Genomic DNA, 20,697 nt, shown 5'->3' on the forward strand with positions numbered 1-20,697 from the left:
CACCTTAGCTGTCTCATATTACCACTTCATGCCAGAGGGTATGAGAGCAGTACTCTTGCTGAAGTTGCTCTTTTAATGTGAACTTATTGATAAAGTGGTAATGGTATAAGTGTTGTTCTTGAAACATAATGTGACCATACATACCAATGAGGGATAGATCTTTTAGTTGCCTTAGTTTTGCTCATATTTTTGAGAATTTTACAAAAGTCCTCTCTAGTGTATTTCTGGAATTCCTGAAAGCCTGGAAAGCAGAAGGGGAAAAAAAATTACGGTTTATCTCCTGGCTGTTCCTTTAGTTAGTATGTTATTGAAATCCTGCAGCTACCCTTTTCAACACTAGGTGGCAGAGTATTGTCAAGGTGAAATGCTCATTAAGGGGCTTTGTTTTCTTCCTCCAGCTGGAAATTGACAGATGAGTGTGTTACCCTTGTAAAAAGTCACATGCAAATCTTATTTTTTTTTTCAGATCCTACTGAGTGTGAAAATGGGTCAAAAAAGAAACTCATATTTTAGAAAATAAAATGCCATCTTTTTAGTATGTAATATATATAGAACTACCCTATATTATACAGATATGTCAAGGATATGCACATAACCTAGGACATAGTCTGAATGAATAAAAAAGCATTTATTAAGGGTTTGCTTAGTGCCACTTATGTGCTGAAAGTTGGGGTATACAAATATAGGCAAACAAGACAGTCCTTAGTTTCAAAGATCTTGCATTCTAATGGGAGAAGTCAACTCATAAGAAAGAGTTAGAATATAAGCTGATGTTATGGTTTGGAAGTGGTTTGGTTCTGGTTAAGATAAAACAAAAGCTTCCATATCAATTTTGGTGGTGGAAGGGAAAGAAGAAATGAGAAGGATGGTCAGAGTGCAGGTAGCATGGTTCTAAAATGACCAATTAATTATTATTAAGTAATATATTAATATACTAATTAACATTAAACTTAATTTAATAATAAAAATTAAAGCAATTTTAAAATTAAAATTACTTAATATATTAATGATAATTTAAGTAATATTATAGATATTACTTATCTAGGTAAGATAAGGCAAGAGATCATCAATCAGAGCACATAGATTTCAAAAGTTAGTTGCCTGAAGTTTAGAGAGGTTAAGAAGCTTTCTCATGAACACCAGATTAATTAATACTAGTGCTAGGAGTTAGATCTCCCTGACTCCAAATAAAGCCAACTTTGTACCACACTGTGCTGCTCTTATAAAAGGTCAAAGTTAAGATTCTCTGCTCTGGTGTCAAATAAGAGTAGCCTATCATAAAATATACACGTTTCACTTAATTCTCATTCATTCTTCATTCAATGAACATTTTGTTAAATGCTCATTTCATTTAAGTATTGTAGTTTGAAGAGTCACTTTTATCCCCAATGCTTAGCACAGTGCCCAGTATACAGTGGGTACTTAATAAATGCTTGTTGATTTCATTCTGAATGAAAAAGATGGTAAGATAAGGAACTAATCCAAAGTGAAATGAGCAGAACCAGGAGACCATTGTACATAGTAATAGCAACATTGTTTCAATGATCAACTATGAATAACTTAACTCTTCCCAGCAATACAATGATCCAAGACAGTTCCAAAGGATTCATGATAGAAAATTCACATCCAGAGAAATAACTGAATCTACTGAAAGTAGATCGAAGCATACTATTTTTGATTTATTTTTTTCCCTTTTGGTCCGTTTCTTCTTTCACAACTTGACTAATATGGAAATATGTTTTACATGATTACATATATGTAACCTATAGCAAATTGCTTACCATTTTGGGAAAGGGAGGGAGGCAGAAAATTTGGAACTCATTTTTTTAAATGAATGTTAAAAATTTTCTTTATATGTAATTGAAAAAAATGCTGTTTTTAAAAAATTGAAAGAAGCAGAGAAAGATAGTAAAACCAAGGGCTTCCTTTTCTTTGGTGCTTCACAAGCATGTATATAGGAATATTATAAGACAAGATATGGATGGATTTAATATTTTTGAAGGTCGTTCTTCTTTAAGAGAAATTGGGTGACCTAGCAGATAGAGAGTTGGTCTCCAATGGAGAGTCCCAGCAGATTTCCTTTTGACCCTATGTTGTTTGACATTTTTATCTGAAACTTGGATGAAGGCATAGATGGCATGTTAACCAGATTTTCAGACAAAGCAAATCTGGGAGAGATAGTGAATATATTAGGCGACATGGAACCAGGATCCAAAATCATTTCAGTGAACCAGAGCAGAGACTAGATTTCTTCTTGGTGTTAGAAATCCAGGAACTGCATTCAGTGGATGAAGTTATAGACTGGTAGATTTATATTCTTAAAAATTAGAGTTGTAGCCTAGAAAAGGAGTGAGTTTTCACTTATTGGAGGTTTCTAAATAGAGGAGGGATGATTTCTAGTTAGGAATGTCATAGACGAAAACCCAGCTGAAGTCCTTAGGTCACCTTTGAAGCCCCTTCTGACTTTGAAATATTGTGATTTGTAGGGGGGGACCCTATTTTCATAAAATGTAATATGCATGCCTATAGTTTCTATTGACTGTGGCTTTTAAAATTTTTTACATATTCATTTTCATTTCTGTGAAGGTTAGGCTAACTGGTATGGACTCCAAACATCACTAGTAGTGTGACTGAGGACAAGTCACTGACCCTTTCTAAGCCTCTCTTTTCCCTGTTGATCTAAGGCCATCTAGCTCTAGCACTTCATGATTTGATGATTCTGTGATAAAGAGATTTATCACAATTATGTATTTTGTTCCCCGTTAAGATTCTTTTGATTAGTGATGTATTGACATATGTCTTCTCACTATAGAACTGATTGCCTTTTTTCTGGGGAAATACATATATACTTTGGCAAATTCCTTTTAAAACAATTCATAATTTTTTAAAAACATTTTCTCTTTCTTTTCCTCACTAGGGAAACTAGTGGAAAAAGTCTTTGTATTAAGGCTTCTTATCATATCTATGTAGGTGAGAATGTTGCCTTGTGCTTCAGCAAAGGCATTACTATGCCCTGGAAGCTTTTAAACCTAGAATTGGCATGTTATTGAACAGTGCCCATTTAATGTGCAGCTGAAATTCTGTGCTTCTCATTTATTGACGATCCATTAATAGAGTACTCCATTCTGCTGTAGTGGAGAGCCCTCTCTGGAGTAGGATCCCTTAATGTGTCTGTGTATCGGACAAAAATAAGATATACTCCATTATGAATCAGAATTTTAGTAGTTTTTTTTTTTACACTGGCAAAGGCAGATGATAAAAACCCCAAGAGTATGTGGCATTATAGCATGCATTTATTCAGACTTGTGAAAAGAAATAGTTACTCAGATTGGTGAGTTGCCTCCCAGTGAAAGTTAGATATTGAAAGTGATACGATAATAAAAGTAACAATGTTTTGAGGCTTGCAGAGTCCATGCGTTATCTCCTTTGATCCTCACTATAGCCTTGTAAGGCTTCTATTATTATTATTCCTATTTTAAAGATGAGGAAACTGAGGCACAGAGAACTTAAGTGATTTGCCCAGGCTTACATAGTCAGTAAATGTCTGTGGTAAGATTTGAACTCAAGTCTTCTGACTCCCAAGTCTAATACTCTATCCACTGTGCACCTGACTGTACCCATCAATCACAGTAATGAGAATTTGACTGAAGACAACTCTCTGGACTTAGTCACCTAGAGATATGTGCTTCTCAAGGATGGGTTATTCCTTATTTGAATTCTAAGGGGAATAAGGGAGGGTAAGTATAATTAGCTGGGTTGAGCAGGTATTTTAAAAAAAAAGGCCCTTAATATCGATAAAAGACTGTTAAAGTTGTAGCGTCCATAACTTGGTTGCACTCTCCTTTTCTAGCTTTACTCCACCCCTTCAAGCCTCTTTAGATTATCTGTATGCCAGTAAAACTGTTAAAAGTACCCAGAAGGTTTGTTTTCAATTACATTAAAAATCTCCCCTGTGATTTTGTTTGTTCTATTAATATTTTAGCAAATTATCTTTATAGGTCATGCAGAGGTAAACATTGGTATAATTTGTACTTGAATAATAAATTAATGGGGTCTGAATTAATTAGCTTTTTTCTTCACACTGATCTCAGAGTATAACTCCCCCCCAAGCCCCCATATGGGTTACAAGGGCAAGGGAAATTTTGTAGCAGAATAAAAGAAATTAAACTTATTTTCACTCTGAAAAATTATCATAAGTAATGAGCATTTGTGAGTTACACATAATTCCATTTTTAATATTTTAAAGGAAAATATTGCAAACCTGAACATTTTCTCATTGGGCCAAACTGGTTGATGTTCTAAGAAACATCAGGCACCTCCTAAAAGGAAATGGTACGTTTAGGAATTCTAGGATCATAGGTTTAGAACTGGAACTGCAGTAGGCATCTAGTCCAGCTCCCTCATTTTGTGGGTGAAAAAAACTGAGGGTCCAGGGAGTTGAAGTGCTTTGCCTTTAGGTCAGCCCAGGTAGCAAGGAGCAGAGCTGGAAGCCAAACCTAGGTCATTGTACTACACTGCCCTCTAAAGGACATCCTGTAATTCTCAGGCCAATTAAGCTTATTGGGATCTTTTATTATATCTCTTCTCAGTCTTGAGCCAGACTTGAAATTTCATTTGTGAGTTTCCAGTGTGAAAATCCCCCCTGACTGTAGTCAACTTTTCTATAGCTTAAATTTTAGAAAATTGCCTGGGTCCTACTAAAAAGCTAACTGACTTGCTATGGTCATAAAGTTATATTGTGTAAGGGGTGGTACTTGCACTCATGCTCCTGATTTCAAAAATAGCCCTGAATTCACAAAATCAACTGGCTACCTTAACTCTTTTGTTTTTTGGAGAGGGGAAGGCAAGGAAATTTGGGTTAAGTGACTTGCCCAGTCACACAGCTAGTAAGTGTCAGGTGTCTGAGGCTGGATTTGAGCTCAGGTCCTCCTAACTCCAGGGCGGGTGCTCTATTCATGGTGCCACCTAGCTGTCCCTTACTTTACCTCTTTTACTATGATAATACCTTACATATATAACACCTTCACAATTGCAAAGCACTTGCATTGTATAAGGTGCTCTCTCCTCTTTTCATATGGAGCTGATTAGTGGTGAAAAGAAGAGGAAAAAAAATATTTCTACATAAAGGAACATATTTATAGTATGTCAAAGGATTTAACATATTGCCATTGTTGTAGATGTTTTGAAACTAAAAGGATCAGTGATATAACTTTTTTAATAGTATTTTTATATCATTTGAAATGCCAAATGGTATTTGAATAGTTTTGGACAGAAAATGAAGTATGGTATAAATCTAAAGACTCATCTCCTTGTGAACAATATATGATAATGCCTTGCTTGTGTTGGAACACTTCAATGTTCCAAAGAGGGAGAAAATATTTTTATTTCTTAATAAATATGAATATAAAGAAAAACAGTTCCTTGGACACCAAAGCAATGGAGGACCATGTTGAAGCCTTCAAAAGTAGTGTGGGTACATTGAGAGAATGGGCTTTGTTGTTCATGACCTTCAGTGATTGCTATTGCCCAACTAGGGTTTGAAGTCAGTCTTCTCATAAGAGCCTCTGCTGCACCAGTGGCTTGAGAAGGAAAGTCAGAGAAGACTTTGCTGCTGCTTTGATGTCCTGGTGAGCTGGCTCAGAGTCCTCCTGAGCTGTGTTGCTGTGAGCCCCATTGTGGTTGGATGATTCAGCATGCCTGTGAGTGAATAACTGATGAGGCTGGTCTGTATCACCCAGAAATAGCCATTTTGATGAACCTGCCCAAGTAGAAGTGTGATAAACCTCAAGAGCAGCAATTTTGGGTATCACACACATATCTGTTCTGGAATAGACCATTAACATTGAAGCCTGTCCTCTAGAATTGTGAATAGCCCTAAACAAATGGGTTTTCCTCCTCCATGTCAGGTTCTTGTAAGTGTGTGCTCACTTCTCACCATAGTGAATCAACAGAACTTTTTTTAGCATTTAGGATGCAAAGAAAGGCAAAAACAGCCCAAGCTCTCAAGGGAATTCACATTCTAGTGGACACTGAGTGCATTGGTGGAAGAGTATCATTCAAATTTATATATGTACTGTAATGTGATTTATTATTTATGCATTTAATATATCAGTACCTGCAAATATTATTTCCTTTGCTTTCTTTTAAAGTAAATTGTTATGTTTTAGATCTAAAAATGTCATTGCTGTAAGTAGCCGGCTGTATAGGTAGGAAATGCCCTTAAGGACTAGAGTGGTAAGTAGGGGAAATCTATTTCTCCCAACAGGTTTACCCCTAGGACGGTGAGAGAGTTTGAATGTAACCTTGTGGTATGAGACCTACTAGAATGAGAGCAGGTTGGAATGAATGAACAAACCAGAGAATAGAGAATGAGGGTTGGCCCACCTAAGTGAGAGGTATGAGGCCCTTACCGAGTTTGGGTGGGCATTTAATATCACCCACTTGTGGCCTCATGTTTTTTTACAATTGCCATGTAACCATTTATTCTTTTTAATCAATTTTTATATAATTTATTTATTTTTAGTTTACAACATTCACTTCCGTAGATCTTGACTTGTAAATTTTCTCCCCCTCTGTTTCCTTCCCGCTCCTTCTCCTCCTCCTCCTCTCCCCTCCCCAAGACAGTGTGTAATCTGATATAGGCTCCACTTATATATTCATATTAAACATATTTTCACGTTAGTTGTGATATAAAGATTTGTCATTTATAGTAGATTCTGACATATCTTGGGTGATCCTGACTGTGGTCTCCTTGGTATGTAAATTCCTTTTATACATTTGCAGTACTTTTATTTTAGTGATGAAGTCAGGCATTTTTATTATGATGCTCCTGGGACTTTTCCTTCTTTTTTCCCCCAGGAGATGACAAATCAAATTGAGGCTAACAAGTATCTGTAAAATGAGGAGGTTTGAGTCAGTGACCTTTAAGGTCCCTTCCAGCTCTCAATCTATGAGTTACTAAGCTTCTTCTTCATGGAGAGGCAGGCACAATAAAGCTCAATTAATACCATTGTCATCATGGTGAAAAAAGAATTCCCTTAATTGTCCAATGAATACCACATCCTTGCCTGTTTGAATCAACAGCTTAACTTGGTCCTCATTTCCTTGTCCCTCTTGAAATTGGAATTGTGCCAAAATTATTATTTTTTTCCTCTTCATTCCTTTTTTTGTATCATACTTTGTATGTGATTATAACGTAGACCCTAAGATTCTGAAGCTTTTATTAAGTCAAAATTTCATCGAAGCCTGATGAGTAGCACTTTTCAACGGTCTGATTTTGATTGTAATAAATATGCTAGTTCTGTGCATTAAAACAGATCCAAAAGCACTTATCAGCAGCCAAAGTTTTTTTCTTTTGTTTTGTTTCTTGTTGGAGTGAGATTTTAGACTATAATCATACTCTGAATTACTCCTAATGGGATAATGACTTTTATTTTGGAGAAAAGAGATGAATATTAATATGCCCACATAGTTTCCTCATAGACTGTTAGAATTAGAATTAGCTTTGTTTAATTCATCAATCAACAGACAATTGCTGGGAATTGAGGGGGAGGGGATTTCTGCTTATAGACTTACTGCCATTTCTCTTCATTTTGTATGTGAGAAGATGCTACTTGTTTTGAAAAGGAACTATTTCTTCATGATAATTTCCTTAAGGTCCAACCGTACTCCTCAGTGGTAGTTTCAGAGGACAAGAAGGAATATGCAGAAACTTTTTTTTTTAATAACTCAGATATAAATGCAGAAAGATTGACCAAAGCTGTGTTTGTATCCTCAAGTAAGGAAACAGGTTAAATTACATTCAGTTTTGTCACAGTATATTATGAACATCATCAACCACTAAATCTTGGAATTAACTTCGTGTCAGAGGCCTTAAGTAGCTTACTTCATTATGACAAATAAATTGTAAAGCAGCTTTTATGTATTTCCAGGCTGTTGTACAAATGAATCAATTGATCAGCAAATATCTATTAAATACATACTATGTGTAGGGTCAGTTCCAAAGCTGTTTCAAAGCTCTGCAGTAATTGATAGGAGCTGCATTAGCATTAAACGGCCTGCATATTAATGTAGTTACTATGAATAAATCATTTTGCCTACAGACTTAACTCTGTGTCTATGTATCAGGGTAAAATTTGACTTCATACTGTAAAATCTAGTAGGTGACTGCCATAATGCCACATAAATAATTGGACTAATGCTTCTGGGTCTCCCACTTCTGCATTTTTGTCTTTAGTGCCAATCTTGGCCATTATGATTACAGAGCTTTCAGTTTTGATTTTTATCTTTTTCATATGCATTGTTTTGTCGTTGTGTACTTTTTCCAGGTTTTGCTTACTGCACTTTGTCTAAGTTCATGTAAATCTTCCCATGCTTCCCTATATTCTTCATATTTATACTTACTTATTACACAGTAATATAGCATATCATATTTATGTGCTACAATTTGTTTAGCCAGTTCCCCATTGATGGGCATCTATTTGGTTTCCAGTTCTTTTCTTAGCCACTACAAAAGTGTTTCTCTAAGTTATTTTGGTGTCTGTTGGACCTTTCTTATTTAGATCTCCTTGAGGTATAAGCCCGGCAGTGAGATCTGCGAATCAAACTTATGGACATGAACAGTTGAGTAGCTTTTTGGGTGTAATTCCAGCTGACTTTCCAGAATGCTTGGCCAAGTTTACAACTTCACCAGAGTGTCTTAGTGTGACTTTCTCCCTACAATGCCACCATTCCTATCCTTTTTTTTCTTTTTTGACATTTTGTTGGGTTTGAGGTAAAACCACAGTTGTTTTGATTTTAATTTCTCTAGTTAGTGATTTGGAGCTTTCATGTATTAATTCTTCTGTGATTCTTCTTCTGAGAACTGTTTGTCGATACCTTTTGCCCACTGTTCCCTTGAGGAATGACTTCGGGTCTTATATATTTCTCTTGTTCCCTTGAATATACTAATTTTTAATGGTGAGTTTGTCTCTCTATGATTTTTTATAGGAAATTACTAACAAAAATTAATTTTAAAATGGTTCATATTCCTTCCACTCATTCTTATGTTAAAGTATATTAGAACAGTTGAGGGGAGAAATAGAAACTCTCATTAACTAACTGCTTTGTGAGAGATTATCCATGGTCTCTAGTGAATTGCCTTTTCTCAGTTCTTCATGCTGGTTCACCCTTTGACAATTTGCTTCTGGGTCGTTTGAAAAAAGAGCAATTCTTTAAAATCCATGCATTTGAACTTTGCATCCATACATTTAACTGGAAAGTATATATTTTGATGAAATATATATATTCTTGAAATGATATATATTCTTAATATATCATGATATCTTCTTATCATCTTAGTATATCATGAAATGATATATATTCTTGATGAAATACTGAATAGTCCAATAATTTTTGGCTTTGTAATTTGTGTTGACAGGCAAACTGTGGACAAGGAGTATGAAGGTTGCTTACAACATTCTACATAAATTAGGTACAAAACAAGAACCCATGGTGCGGCCTGGAGACAGGGTAAGCATTAAGTTACAGAATTTGTAAATTATCTGTGTTACATGTAGGTCTTATTAGGTACCCAACAATTATTTAAATCCCAGAGTTCAGCCTTTCCTAGGCACAGTGTGTACTTTTGTGGCCTACCCAGGAAAGTGGAACAAATGCATTTCTTTTCTAAACCTGGCTTTGTCTATCCACACTAACTACAGAGGCAAATGTCTTTGGCCACAAACTGGTGATTTTCCTCCTTCATTACTAAAGTTCTCGATGGTAATACCTTAGAATCATAAACAATTTATATTTTGCAGCGTGCTTTCACATATGTTAGCTTATTTGATCCTCAAAACTACCATTCTGGGTAAATTGAACTCCACTATCCAAGGTGAGGAAACAGAGGGAGGTGAAGTTATTTGCCTATAAGTAAACAGTAAGAGAGAATTAATGGCAGTACTTACACCTGAACTCAGGTCATTCTACCTATCATACCATTCTACAGAAGCAGTTAACTTAGCATATCATGAGAAGACTATACATAAAGAGTAGGAAGCTGCCTCCCAGGCCACTTGTCTACAGGCTACCATAGATACAATTTGAGGACCCAAATAAATTCACCCTAGCCCCTTTTTGAAGCAAAAACAGGCAATGAAGAGTAATTGACATTCTCTCTCACTCCATAGCCATACGGGTCACAGCAATGATTTATTTGTACTTTAGGGAAGATGATAGATTGGACCAGATGATCTCCTGAAATCATTTCTCACTCTAGTATTCTAAAATGGACAATAGATACCACTAATTTGAGAACAATTAAGTTTGAAATCTGGTTCTGGAACATCAATGTAAAGTGTGTACATTTATGGAATATTTCTGCATTTCATCAAATTGACTGAAGTTGGAATGTAGATAATGAAATACGATGAGAACATGGTCATAGTATGGTGGTTTCCAAATCTGTTTGTTTGCAATTTGGCATCCAGATTCTGGGAGTTCCTGGAGAATAGTAATTGCAGATTAAGCTGGCATGTATTGAACTGAGATGTGGGTAGGGGTTTGGAGAGCACAAAATTAAGTGACAATAAAATGTGGAGAAAAATATGGGTTTTTTTAAAGTGTTTGCTTAGGGTTTTTTTTTTCCACCAATAGAAAAACTATTCACATGGCTAGCATCTGGCACTTGTGTGTGACTGCTTCTTAAATAAGCACTCCCAATTAGAATTCTCATTTGTTAGAAGCTTGCTCTTGTAACAAACTGGATTTTCCCTCTTCATGAAAAATCTTGTCAATTTTTCCAAAAGAGAAGATTTTTTTTTCCCTCAGCATAATGAGCATTCAAGAGTTGGCATGTTTATAAACCACATTTGTGTGAATGATATTTTCTTTTCTTTTTTCATTAAGGAATGGGGATGCTAACACATTGGGCTCTAAAAGGGATATTACAGATGACCACTAAGATCCTTGCCAACTCCAAAAGTCTCTGATTCTGATGCTTATAGCCCAAGGCCACAGCCAGATAAATGACAAAGTCATTTTAAAAGCTACTGCTTTTCCTCCCAAGTTAGTATTGCTAGCTGGGAAATATTTTAGTGCCAGTGGACATTCATACTGAGTGGAATACTAGCTATTTCTCATCTGTAAATATGTTTAGCTGCTTTGCTCATACTTTCTTGAAGATACTTCAGGAACTCTTGATGAACTACAGTAATTGGGGGCCAGATCTACCTACATTCCTTTAGTCTCCCCAATTTGCTGCAAGGTATCTGAGAGGCTGGAGATTTGGGGTAAAGAGATCATCCCTTAGATCCAGAGCTTTGGTTCTGAATTATAACTTAATTGCCTAAACATCTCTATTCACTTTATCTTTCATTTTATCCCAGTTTATCTTTGATATTAGCCTTCACAAAGTATCCTCATTTACTTAACCTAAGTATGGTAATTCATGAAGAAACTCATGAATTTCACAGTTTATCTGTAGCTGCATGCAGGATCCCTAGCTAGCTACTCTTCCTGGAATTCCTGGTTACCTGGTACCAACTAATGAACCAAATAAAATAAAACACCTCAAAACCCAGGAAACCTGTGCTGTCTTGAGAACCCAGTATCTAGACTCTTTTATATGGCCATGTGTCTTTTGCTGTTAATTTGCTTGCTATTAAGTATTCTTACCAGTTGAAATTCTTAGTTCAGTGGTAAATGTGTATTTAATGAAATAACAGGGAAATATAGAATTGATTAAAAGGAAGCATGAGATGTTGTGGGTTTCTGATGCTGCAGGTTCATAAAAATTAGGCGTCTACTCATTTCTCTAAAATGTCTAAGGTTACTGCTCTGAGCTCACCATGGGTTCTACTATTAACATAGTGTTTGTTGGGGATTTAGACATAAATTGGAATCTTAAAAAGAATGAAGGGTAGAATTCCTTTTCCTGAGACAAATTGCAGTTTTGGTTTTAGAAAGGCTGCCAGAATTATAGCATAGCCATCTATGTTTATAATGGCGGAAGATTATGCATTATGTTGTTTGAAACTTAATACAAAGGCTTTCTGTAATGAGAATATCCTATCAAACCTCTTGGAGGCCATTCTAAAGTACTGTTCTTTTGGAACTTTTAAATTTAAAAAAAAATAAGAAATTTGATTTCACTATTGAAGTTTCTGACCTTTTTGAATGATATAAAAACAATAATAACTCATTTATGTAATGACATATTTTTCAAGGACCTTAGAGGTCATCTATAATATCACTTTCAAAGGCCAAGATGTTAATGTCGCTTCCCTCAGCCAACACATTGCTCCTGAAAAGATTATAATACAAATGATATCATCTTTATTTTACAAATGAAGAAATTGAGACTCAGAGAGATTAGGTGACTTGCCCATGACAGTGCTAGTAAGTGTAAGATTTTAGACTTGTACTTATATCTCCTTACCACATATATGGCATACATATGTATGTGTGTGTGTGTGTATATACACACACACACACACATGTGCATATGCATATATACATATATACCTACATATATCTATATCCATCTATATATCTCTCTGTGTATATCATAGATACATATCTCTATCTATCATATATACATGTGTATGTGCAATATACATATATACATACACGCACACATATATATCAAACTGATACAGAGAATCTTATGACACCTTCTGGGTTCTGTTTAGAGGCCTTAAATTGTGCATATTGATACTATCAATCTTTTTTATTTACATCAAAATGTGATATCAGAAACTTCAAAAAACCAGTATTCCTGGTTATAAAAGCTTTTTTGTTTAATCTTATATATAATCTTCTCTCAAACCATGAAATAATAAGTTTATATTTTATCAACAAAACACATGAACTTAGATTGGTCTTTATACATATTCAAAGGTTAGAAAATATATTCTTTCTTCCCTAAAATTTTCTCTATAACACCTGTATCCCCATTAATTGCTACCTAGGCCAGAAATATGAGGAAAAGGGCATGAATGCCCATACTTTCTGAATGGACCGTGATACAGGGAATTTGCTTGTTCTTCTTACACACACTCATTTGCCCTGAATATACCAAGCTCTCAGAATTTTCTTAGTTTAATTCATGAACTCAGAATGTACCACTAGCTTCTCTGAATCTGATTTGTATTAGTTATATTATTATATAATTACATATGATATGGGTTAATATTATATATAATATAATATATAACATATATTATGTGTAATATGTGTTATATTGGTTAATATCTATTTTTAAGTAATCATACTTATTTGTCTCAATATTCTTAGGAAATATAATGAATTTTTGTTCCTATTAAACTATTAAAAAGCTTATTTTATTTTTAAAAATTAGGTAACCCTGAAAAGGCTTTTACTTATTTCTTCTTGTTTCTCTGGCATTATTTGCCTTAATTTTTATGAAACAATGGCATTTTATGAAACAATTTGGCATTTTGGACAAAGGTTTCTTGATTTAGGTGAAGTCCTCGCCTGGAAAGCTGTACTGAGAGGCAGGATGGGACCCAAACTAAGCCAATGATTTATTGTTTGACTTTGGAAAACAAACAAACAAACCACTTAGCTTCACTTGTCTCAATTTCACCCTCTGGAACAAAGATGCTAAACGTTCTAGGAAGAGTGATGAATTGATGCTTACATGGTGTCTTATGCTTCCTTGGAAAAAGAAACCCCCAGTACCAACAGGGTAGAACTACTCCTCTTCCCATTCAGAGAAGATAGCTTTGTTTTAGTTAAATTGATTAAATTTTAAAAGGAACTAATGTGGGGATGATCTTTATATGTTAATCATGGGTTTAATACACTTATGAAAATAAATGCGTATAACAGTTAAGGACGTGATACTTGGAAAAATAGCACATCATATTGAGTTACTTAATAAAATCCATGTTGAAAGGACATTGCATGTATTCTTAATCATGTTATTAAAGTAAATAGAGATATCACAAGGGGTATGGATATCACAAGGGTGTCAAGCATGTGGTCCACAAAACTCCCAAATGCCAAATAGCAGGCTCTGGAATTGGAGTCATGATTACCTGGGTCCCAAGCCTGACTCAGATACATAACTCTGCTTCAGTTTCCTCCTTTGTGAAATGAAGGTTGTAGACTATGTAGTGTCTCTGGCTTTTTTCAGCCATGGATTTATGATCTTACAGTGCTATGATTTAAGGAAAAGACCTAAAGTCTCTCCTTAATATACTGTTAATCTCTTATGGGAATCTATTATGGCCATAGATCCATAGGGCAAGCCTCAGGGCTGGCTCTGCAGACCTTTAGTTGTGACCCATCTCCCATTGTGCTGTGCACTCTGTGTCTCTCTTTCAGGTAGCGCTGGTATTCCCTAACAATGACCCTGCCGCTTTCATGGTCGCCTTTTACGGCTGCTTACTGGCTGAAGTTGTTCCTGTCCCCATCGAAGTACCGCTCACCAGAAAGGTAAAGAACACATTTTTTCCCCCTGGCATTATTATTAAAGCCTATTTTAAAAGTAATGACAAGCCATAGCGCAGCTGAAGGTGGCCTATTGTGAAGCACAAATGGGCAGGCAGACTCTTTCTTTCAAAGTGCCTCTTCATCTCAGCAGGAGATGAATCGTGAGGCCCTGCAAATTATGGATTGTTTCTGAGACACGCTGCAGTTTTTTATCAGTTACCATTTCAGTAAAGGGGACGGTTATAAACCTACTCATCGTGCCTTTAAATGCTCCGTTTACTAGGAGAAGTTGGGGGGGGCGGAAAGGGGGGAGTGGAGAAGATTGTGTTTATGCACTGCCTGAATGTCCATATGGGAAGTGAAAAATGAGGAAATCACATTGCGTTTCAAGGATTTCGTTGTTTGGAATCATGTAGACCAAGCACTTAGATGGGAGAGGGAATGACTGACGGTTTTCCAGGTCCTTTGCTGTCATTTATTCACAGATACAGCCCTTTGAAGAAGAATCACTATGATGTGGTGGAAATGTTTGCCATTGGGCCAGAGGACCCAGGTTCAAATTTTGCCCCTGTCATTTATTACCTGTGTGGCCTTGGGCAAGTTGCTTAACTCTCCTGGGCCTCTTCCTTTGTAAAATTAAGAGGTTGGGTAAAATGACCTCTCATGTCTTTCTATCTCTAAATCTCTGATCCCACATCTTATAGTAGCATCCCAAATTTAGAATTAGGAGGTATGGCAGGGCCATCTAGTCCAACCCTCTTGTTTTATAGATGAGAAAATTAAGGCCCAAGGTGATTGTGATTATATAAGTTTACACAGGTAGCCAGTAGCAAAGGTAGGATTTGAACCCAGGTCCTCTGATTGATCCTATTCACGACCAGATTGCTTAGGATTTGGTTAAATGTGTAACACTCACATATCCCAGTGTCAAAAGACTGGCATCATTTTGTACGTACAAAGCATATGCTATTGCAGAGAAGTTTTGTTAAATGTAGTCTCACTGTGTTTTTAAAGCCATGAATTATAATTAGATTTTCAACTAGTTTAAATAGATGAATGCTCTGTATGAGCTAAAGCTTATATGTGATTATTCTGAGGTTTTGAAATCCATTTAATGAGTGATATATTACTCTTGCACACAAAATTACAGTAACCTGAAAATCACAGGAAAAAACGAGCACAGCCAAGATGCTGGTAAATGAATCACGACAAGCAGGCTGTATGCTGCTGTGGTGAGAACAGTAGGATTGAAAGTCAAGAAATCCCAAGTAAACCAACTAGCCTTGTGACCTTGATCGTGTCATGTGACCTCTGGGCCTCAGTTTCCCAGGAAATCTCACAGGTTCCCCTCTGAGTATTTTTACAATCTTTCCTGTGCCACTGAGAACAGACAGCGATACAAAACACATCCGAAGTGCTGTCCAGGGTCTCTGTCATTGCATAATTGCAACTTCAGCCATGCTTCCACACATGGAAAAAGATAAGCAGGGATTCCTTTGAGAAAAATATAAGAGTTGCCAGAACTCTGTTCTGTAAAGTTAAAGGAGCTCCTGCTCTATTCTGACAGAAGTAGTTGGGCCAGAATTTGGGTTTCCAAAGTCACCCCAACAAAACCCAAGGTCTTAGAGGACCCTGGCAAGGGCCAGGTCCCTGGGGCTTCTTTGCTCCCCTCCCTCTTACCACTAATAAGGCTGTAAGAGGCTCTGAACTGTATCCCTTGGAGTCAGTCACTTTGTTTTTGGAAGCTGGAGTTTAGTACCCCATTATTTTTCGGAGTAGCCCTGGTTCCTCCAAAGATTCGCCCTAACCTTCTTGGATCTCTGGATAGGAGACCCATCATTCCTGCCTCTTTGCTGTCAGATTTCTAACCTTTCTCAAGCGTGTCCTGTAGAGGCAGGATGGGAGAAAGTGATCTCTCCTTCCAATGTTCCTAAGGAATTTTGTCCTGATTTCTTCTTTGCTCTTATCATGCCCTCCCTAGTATCATGCTAATTCGTGTATCTGTTGTGTATGGACTGAGTCAGCTTGATGCAGTGGCTAAAGTGCTAAGTCTGGCGTCATGAAGCCCTGGGCTCAGAGCCAACTGCTGATGCCTTTTAGTTGACTGACCTTGGCACTTAACTTACTTTAAGGGAATCCTCTCTCTTAACTAATCTTGACTTATCTACTCAGTCATAAATCGATTGGGATCAGCATTACTGGAGGGAATTCCCATAACAGGAGGTCCTTATGCTGATGAAATCATAGATTCTTTGATTAGTCTCCTTCTTAGATTGTTAGCCTCTTGAGGGCACAGCCCTTGTATCTATGTTGCCCTCAGCAGTGTCTTGCACATAGCAGACCCTTAATACTTGTTTACTGAATTGAATCTCAGATGATGAGAGTCATAGATTAAGACATGGTTGACCCTGTGGCATGAATGCACTATAGATTACTCCCCAGTGGAGTAATGCATGCCTGGACCTTAGGTAACTTGATGGTGAGGACAAGCCCACCTCCCTCCTTCCCAAAGTAGGACACTTAGAGGACAAGGCGAATACACTAAAAGAAACAAAAAGCTATTTGGGAGCCCCCATTCTCTATTATGCTAGTCCTCTGTACCAAGTCTTTGTATGACTCTGAATACGGTGTTACGGTGAATAATTTCCAATCACGGGCAGTAGAAACCCTGTTAATCTGTCCTCGATTCAGGCAGCGCTAGTGTAGGAGAGAGGCTGATGAGTTTCTCATCCTATTGGCTCCAGCTGCTGGCTTCCTGACCCCCATTCATTTATACTACCTTTAATACTGTGCTCACTGTGAGGCTCAAAAGCCATTGTGTCTTTCCTTTCCAGCACTTTCACATACCCTATTCAGTGCAGACTGCTATTCCTTCTTGTTATTCCCAAACACTCCAAACTGTGGTTCCCCTCCCAAAATCATTTCTCCTACTCTTCTTTACCCACTTCTTCCCCTTTACCGCTTATCCAGGTCTCACCTTTGATGCCCAGCTTCATTTCTACCTCTTCTAGAAAGTTTTCCCTGATTGGATTTTTCCCCCTATGCTAGAACTACTTTCTCCCTTCTAAATTTCCATACTCTTTTGTTTATATTTCTCTGAAGTTATGATTCTCCGTTGTTACTTTTTGACTATATTCTCCTTGAGGAGAGGAAACATCCTTTATTCATAATGTAGTCCCTGTGGTGTCATTTAAAGCTAGGTCCCAATAGTGCAAATAATTAACTCCATGAAGTAGTCACATTATTCAAATATGCACTATTCACCATCAAATTATATGTAAAATATGGTAATTGGTGCCAACACAATGAAAATGTACAATGAAAATTGAAATGATACAGCCATTTTCCAGGAATGATTATTCTCAATTATTGAGATTTTGCTGTATGTATTTGGCACTCAATAAATGCTTTTTAAAAAATGAGTGAGTAAATCTATTGAAAGCTGCTGCAGTGCTTCAATCATCCATGATTCATTGCTGATGCAGATCATTACTCCTTTGTGCCTTAGTAGATGGTCTTTGGAGGTTTTGGCTAAAAACATTTATTACCCAAAGGTCAAAAGCCTCACTATCATACATCATATTGCAAATTGGCCATGTATCTTTTGGACTCTTTGCTGATATTTGGAGGTTTAAGCAGCTTATTATTGGGAATTTTCCTAATTAAATGGAAGCATTAAATCGTAATGTACATGTGTGGTCTGAATCCAGATTAAAATAAAGGATAAGCATAGTCCTGTATCCTCTTGGGGGAAGGGACGTGTGTGTGTGTGTGTGTGTGTGTGTGTGTGTGTGTGAGAGAGAGAGAGAGAGAGAGAGAGAGAGAGAGAGAGAGAGAGAGTGTGTGTGTGTAGATATTTCTCTTTTCCTTTTTATAGTGCAGGAATCAGACTGGAAAAAATGAACTAGAAATCAAGCCTTGCGAACAGTCCCAAGGGGAATGCTTTTGCTTGGTCAAAGGGTAGTGGATTTGTTTCTGGCAGTGATAGGAAGATATGTCCTCTATGCATGCATGTGTGTGTGTGTGTGTGTGTGTGTGTGTGTGTGGTCACAGAGTGACCTGGGTGGATCTCTTCTATTGTTCGATCGTTTGTGTTCATGCCTCTGCTAGCACAGGCTGTAACCTGCACAGATGAAGAGGCTGATGGAACAGGTTGATGACCCATGGTGTGCTGTGGGTCAGTTGCTACCCACCAAAAATGATATGGGGGAGTGAGATGGGAAATCTCAAACATGCATATCATCAGTAGCGGAGAACTGCTTGCTTTTGCCCATTGGCAATGGGCACTTGTAAAGAAGGCAGAGGCAGTAGGAGGCAGGCACAAGGGAGAAGAGGGACCTTTCATACTTTGGCCATCAGAGTGGTGTCCAATAGAGTTAAATAACCTCAATGGTGGAATTAAAAGTCTTTACATTGTTCAAGGAAGTATTGTTTTGTGCCATAAACATTGTGACTCTGAACTTGGTAAATGTTGAGGCTTACAAAACTGTTTTTTTGTTTGTTTGTTTTTGTACTGATGGAGAGAGGCATTACTATACCACATTAGAGAGGGGAAGCCTCTTTGAAGTGACCTGTATTCAAAATTTTCAGATGGTATCTCAGTGTTTGAAGTATTTCCCCTTTCTGCAGCATGCTTTACCTCCTCTGTGCCTCCAGACAGCTTGTATTTACTTTGTATATATTTTGTGAACATCTGTAACTAACTATCTATCTATCAATCTATCTATCAATCTATCTGTCTATCTCAGATCCCTAACCTCTAATACAGTGCCTGGAACATAGAATATGCCTAATAAATGCTTATTGAATTGAATCATAACCAGAGACTTAAATAGAACCAAACAAAAACAGTAATTAACTATACTAGTTGTCTTAACTCTGGACCAAAATAAACATAGATATTAACTTATTAATGAATTTCTAGTCAAACTTAAGGTGTTCTTTTAAAGACACCCAGTGAAACAGTTTGAACTAGAACTCAAGCTTTTTATTTCCAAAGCCTTTAAACTCTAACCAAGAAGATTAAAATAGTCTCTGAGTGTGTGTCCATTTGGCTCAAGTTCTAAAGAATAGGTAGGTTTGTGTGTGAGGTAGTGAGAAAATAAAATGTGAAAACTTCGCAGGGAATATATGTATAAATATATATCTATATCTATTCAAGAAATAGGGAAATAGGGAAGTGGAAAATTCTGAGGCTGTGAGAGTCTGACTACTCAGTCTCTGGGAAAGTTTTTTTTCTTTTTACCCTGAAACTTTTTGTTCTTTCTTCTGGTTCTGGTTTAAAGATTTGCTAAGAAGAATAGGGTCACTGTGACCTGCTTTCCTTTACTGTAAAAGTACTATAGAAGAATGGAGAGGGTCTCCACCTCCCCTTATCCTATTCTTCTTCAGATTTAGAGATGTCATCTCAGTTGTAATCGTTAAGGGAATGGGAATTAGAGTTTCTGTGCCTTGATTTCCCAATTCTTTGTCTAGTTTTTCACACTTGGATTGTAAGCCTGCCTCCCAGCCAATGGTGAGAAGGGTCAGAGGTGGGTGGGAATTCTCTTGCGTTAGATATAATATTGGTGCTTTGCTCTTTGTGCTTTTGCCTCCCTTGCCAGCTCTGTTCTGGCAGAGGATGCCCTATTCTTGTGAGAATTGAATAAAATTTTATTTCTGTTCTCACCTTGAGATGGCTCCTTATTAGAATTATTCGGTGAGGGTCTAATATGCCACACATTTGTGTTAGCTCTATACCAGAGGGCAGTTACCAGGTGGGCTGTGGGGTAATTTGAATCCCTTGGTGATGAAAGCCACAGAGACCTGAGCCTCCAGAGAAGCTGCCTGTTGAAGAAATTTGCTTGACCATTTTTTTCCCCTGCGGAGTTAGTCTAATCCCACTCACAATGTCTTTTTAGATGTAGCCTTTATTAGGCAAAATGGCAGCAATACGTCATCTTCTTCTCTGTTTTCTCCTATGTGATTGTAGTCACTATTAACTGCTTTGCTTCTGCAGACATTTGCTCTGTAAGGGAAGAAATAAAAGAATCTTTTCTTCTCCTAAAAGAATTGAATGATCTAAAGGGGAAAAACTACTCTCATGGGTGTTAATATTTGATGTACAAATAATTAGTTCTATCTTCCACTTAGCTATGCCCCTCCTATAATTGAAGGTAGTTGAAGGCACAGAAACGTACTTTTACTTATATAGTGTTGTGTGGGCAACAGAAGATGAATACAGTGGAATTTCAGATACTGTTCGCCTGAAGATCAATG

General features: G+C 37.0%; 1 protein-coding gene across 1 annotated transcript in view; it reads left to right on the plus strand.

Moving 5' to 3' along the window:
* The window catches only part of DIP2C (disco interacting protein 2 homolog C), a 592,611-nt gene that overhangs the window by 398,950 nt on the left and 172,964 nt on the right, over nt 1-20,697 (plus strand). Inside the window, exons 10-11 of the mRNA XM_036759139.1 lie at nt 9,419-9,510; nt 14,332-14,442. Coding sequence (XP_036615034.1) covers nt 9,419-9,510; nt 14,332-14,442 — 203 coding nt within the window. The remainder of the gene's footprint in view (nt 1-9,418; nt 9,511-14,331; nt 14,443-20,697) is intronic.

Source organism: Trichosurus vulpecula, chromosome 5 (assembly GCF_011100635.1).
Source record: "Trichosurus vulpecula isolate mTriVul1 chromosome 5, mTriVul1.pri, whole genome shotgun sequence".
NCBI classification, from domain to species: Eukaryota; Metazoa; Chordata; class Mammalia; order Diprotodontia; family Phalangeridae; genus Trichosurus; species Trichosurus vulpecula.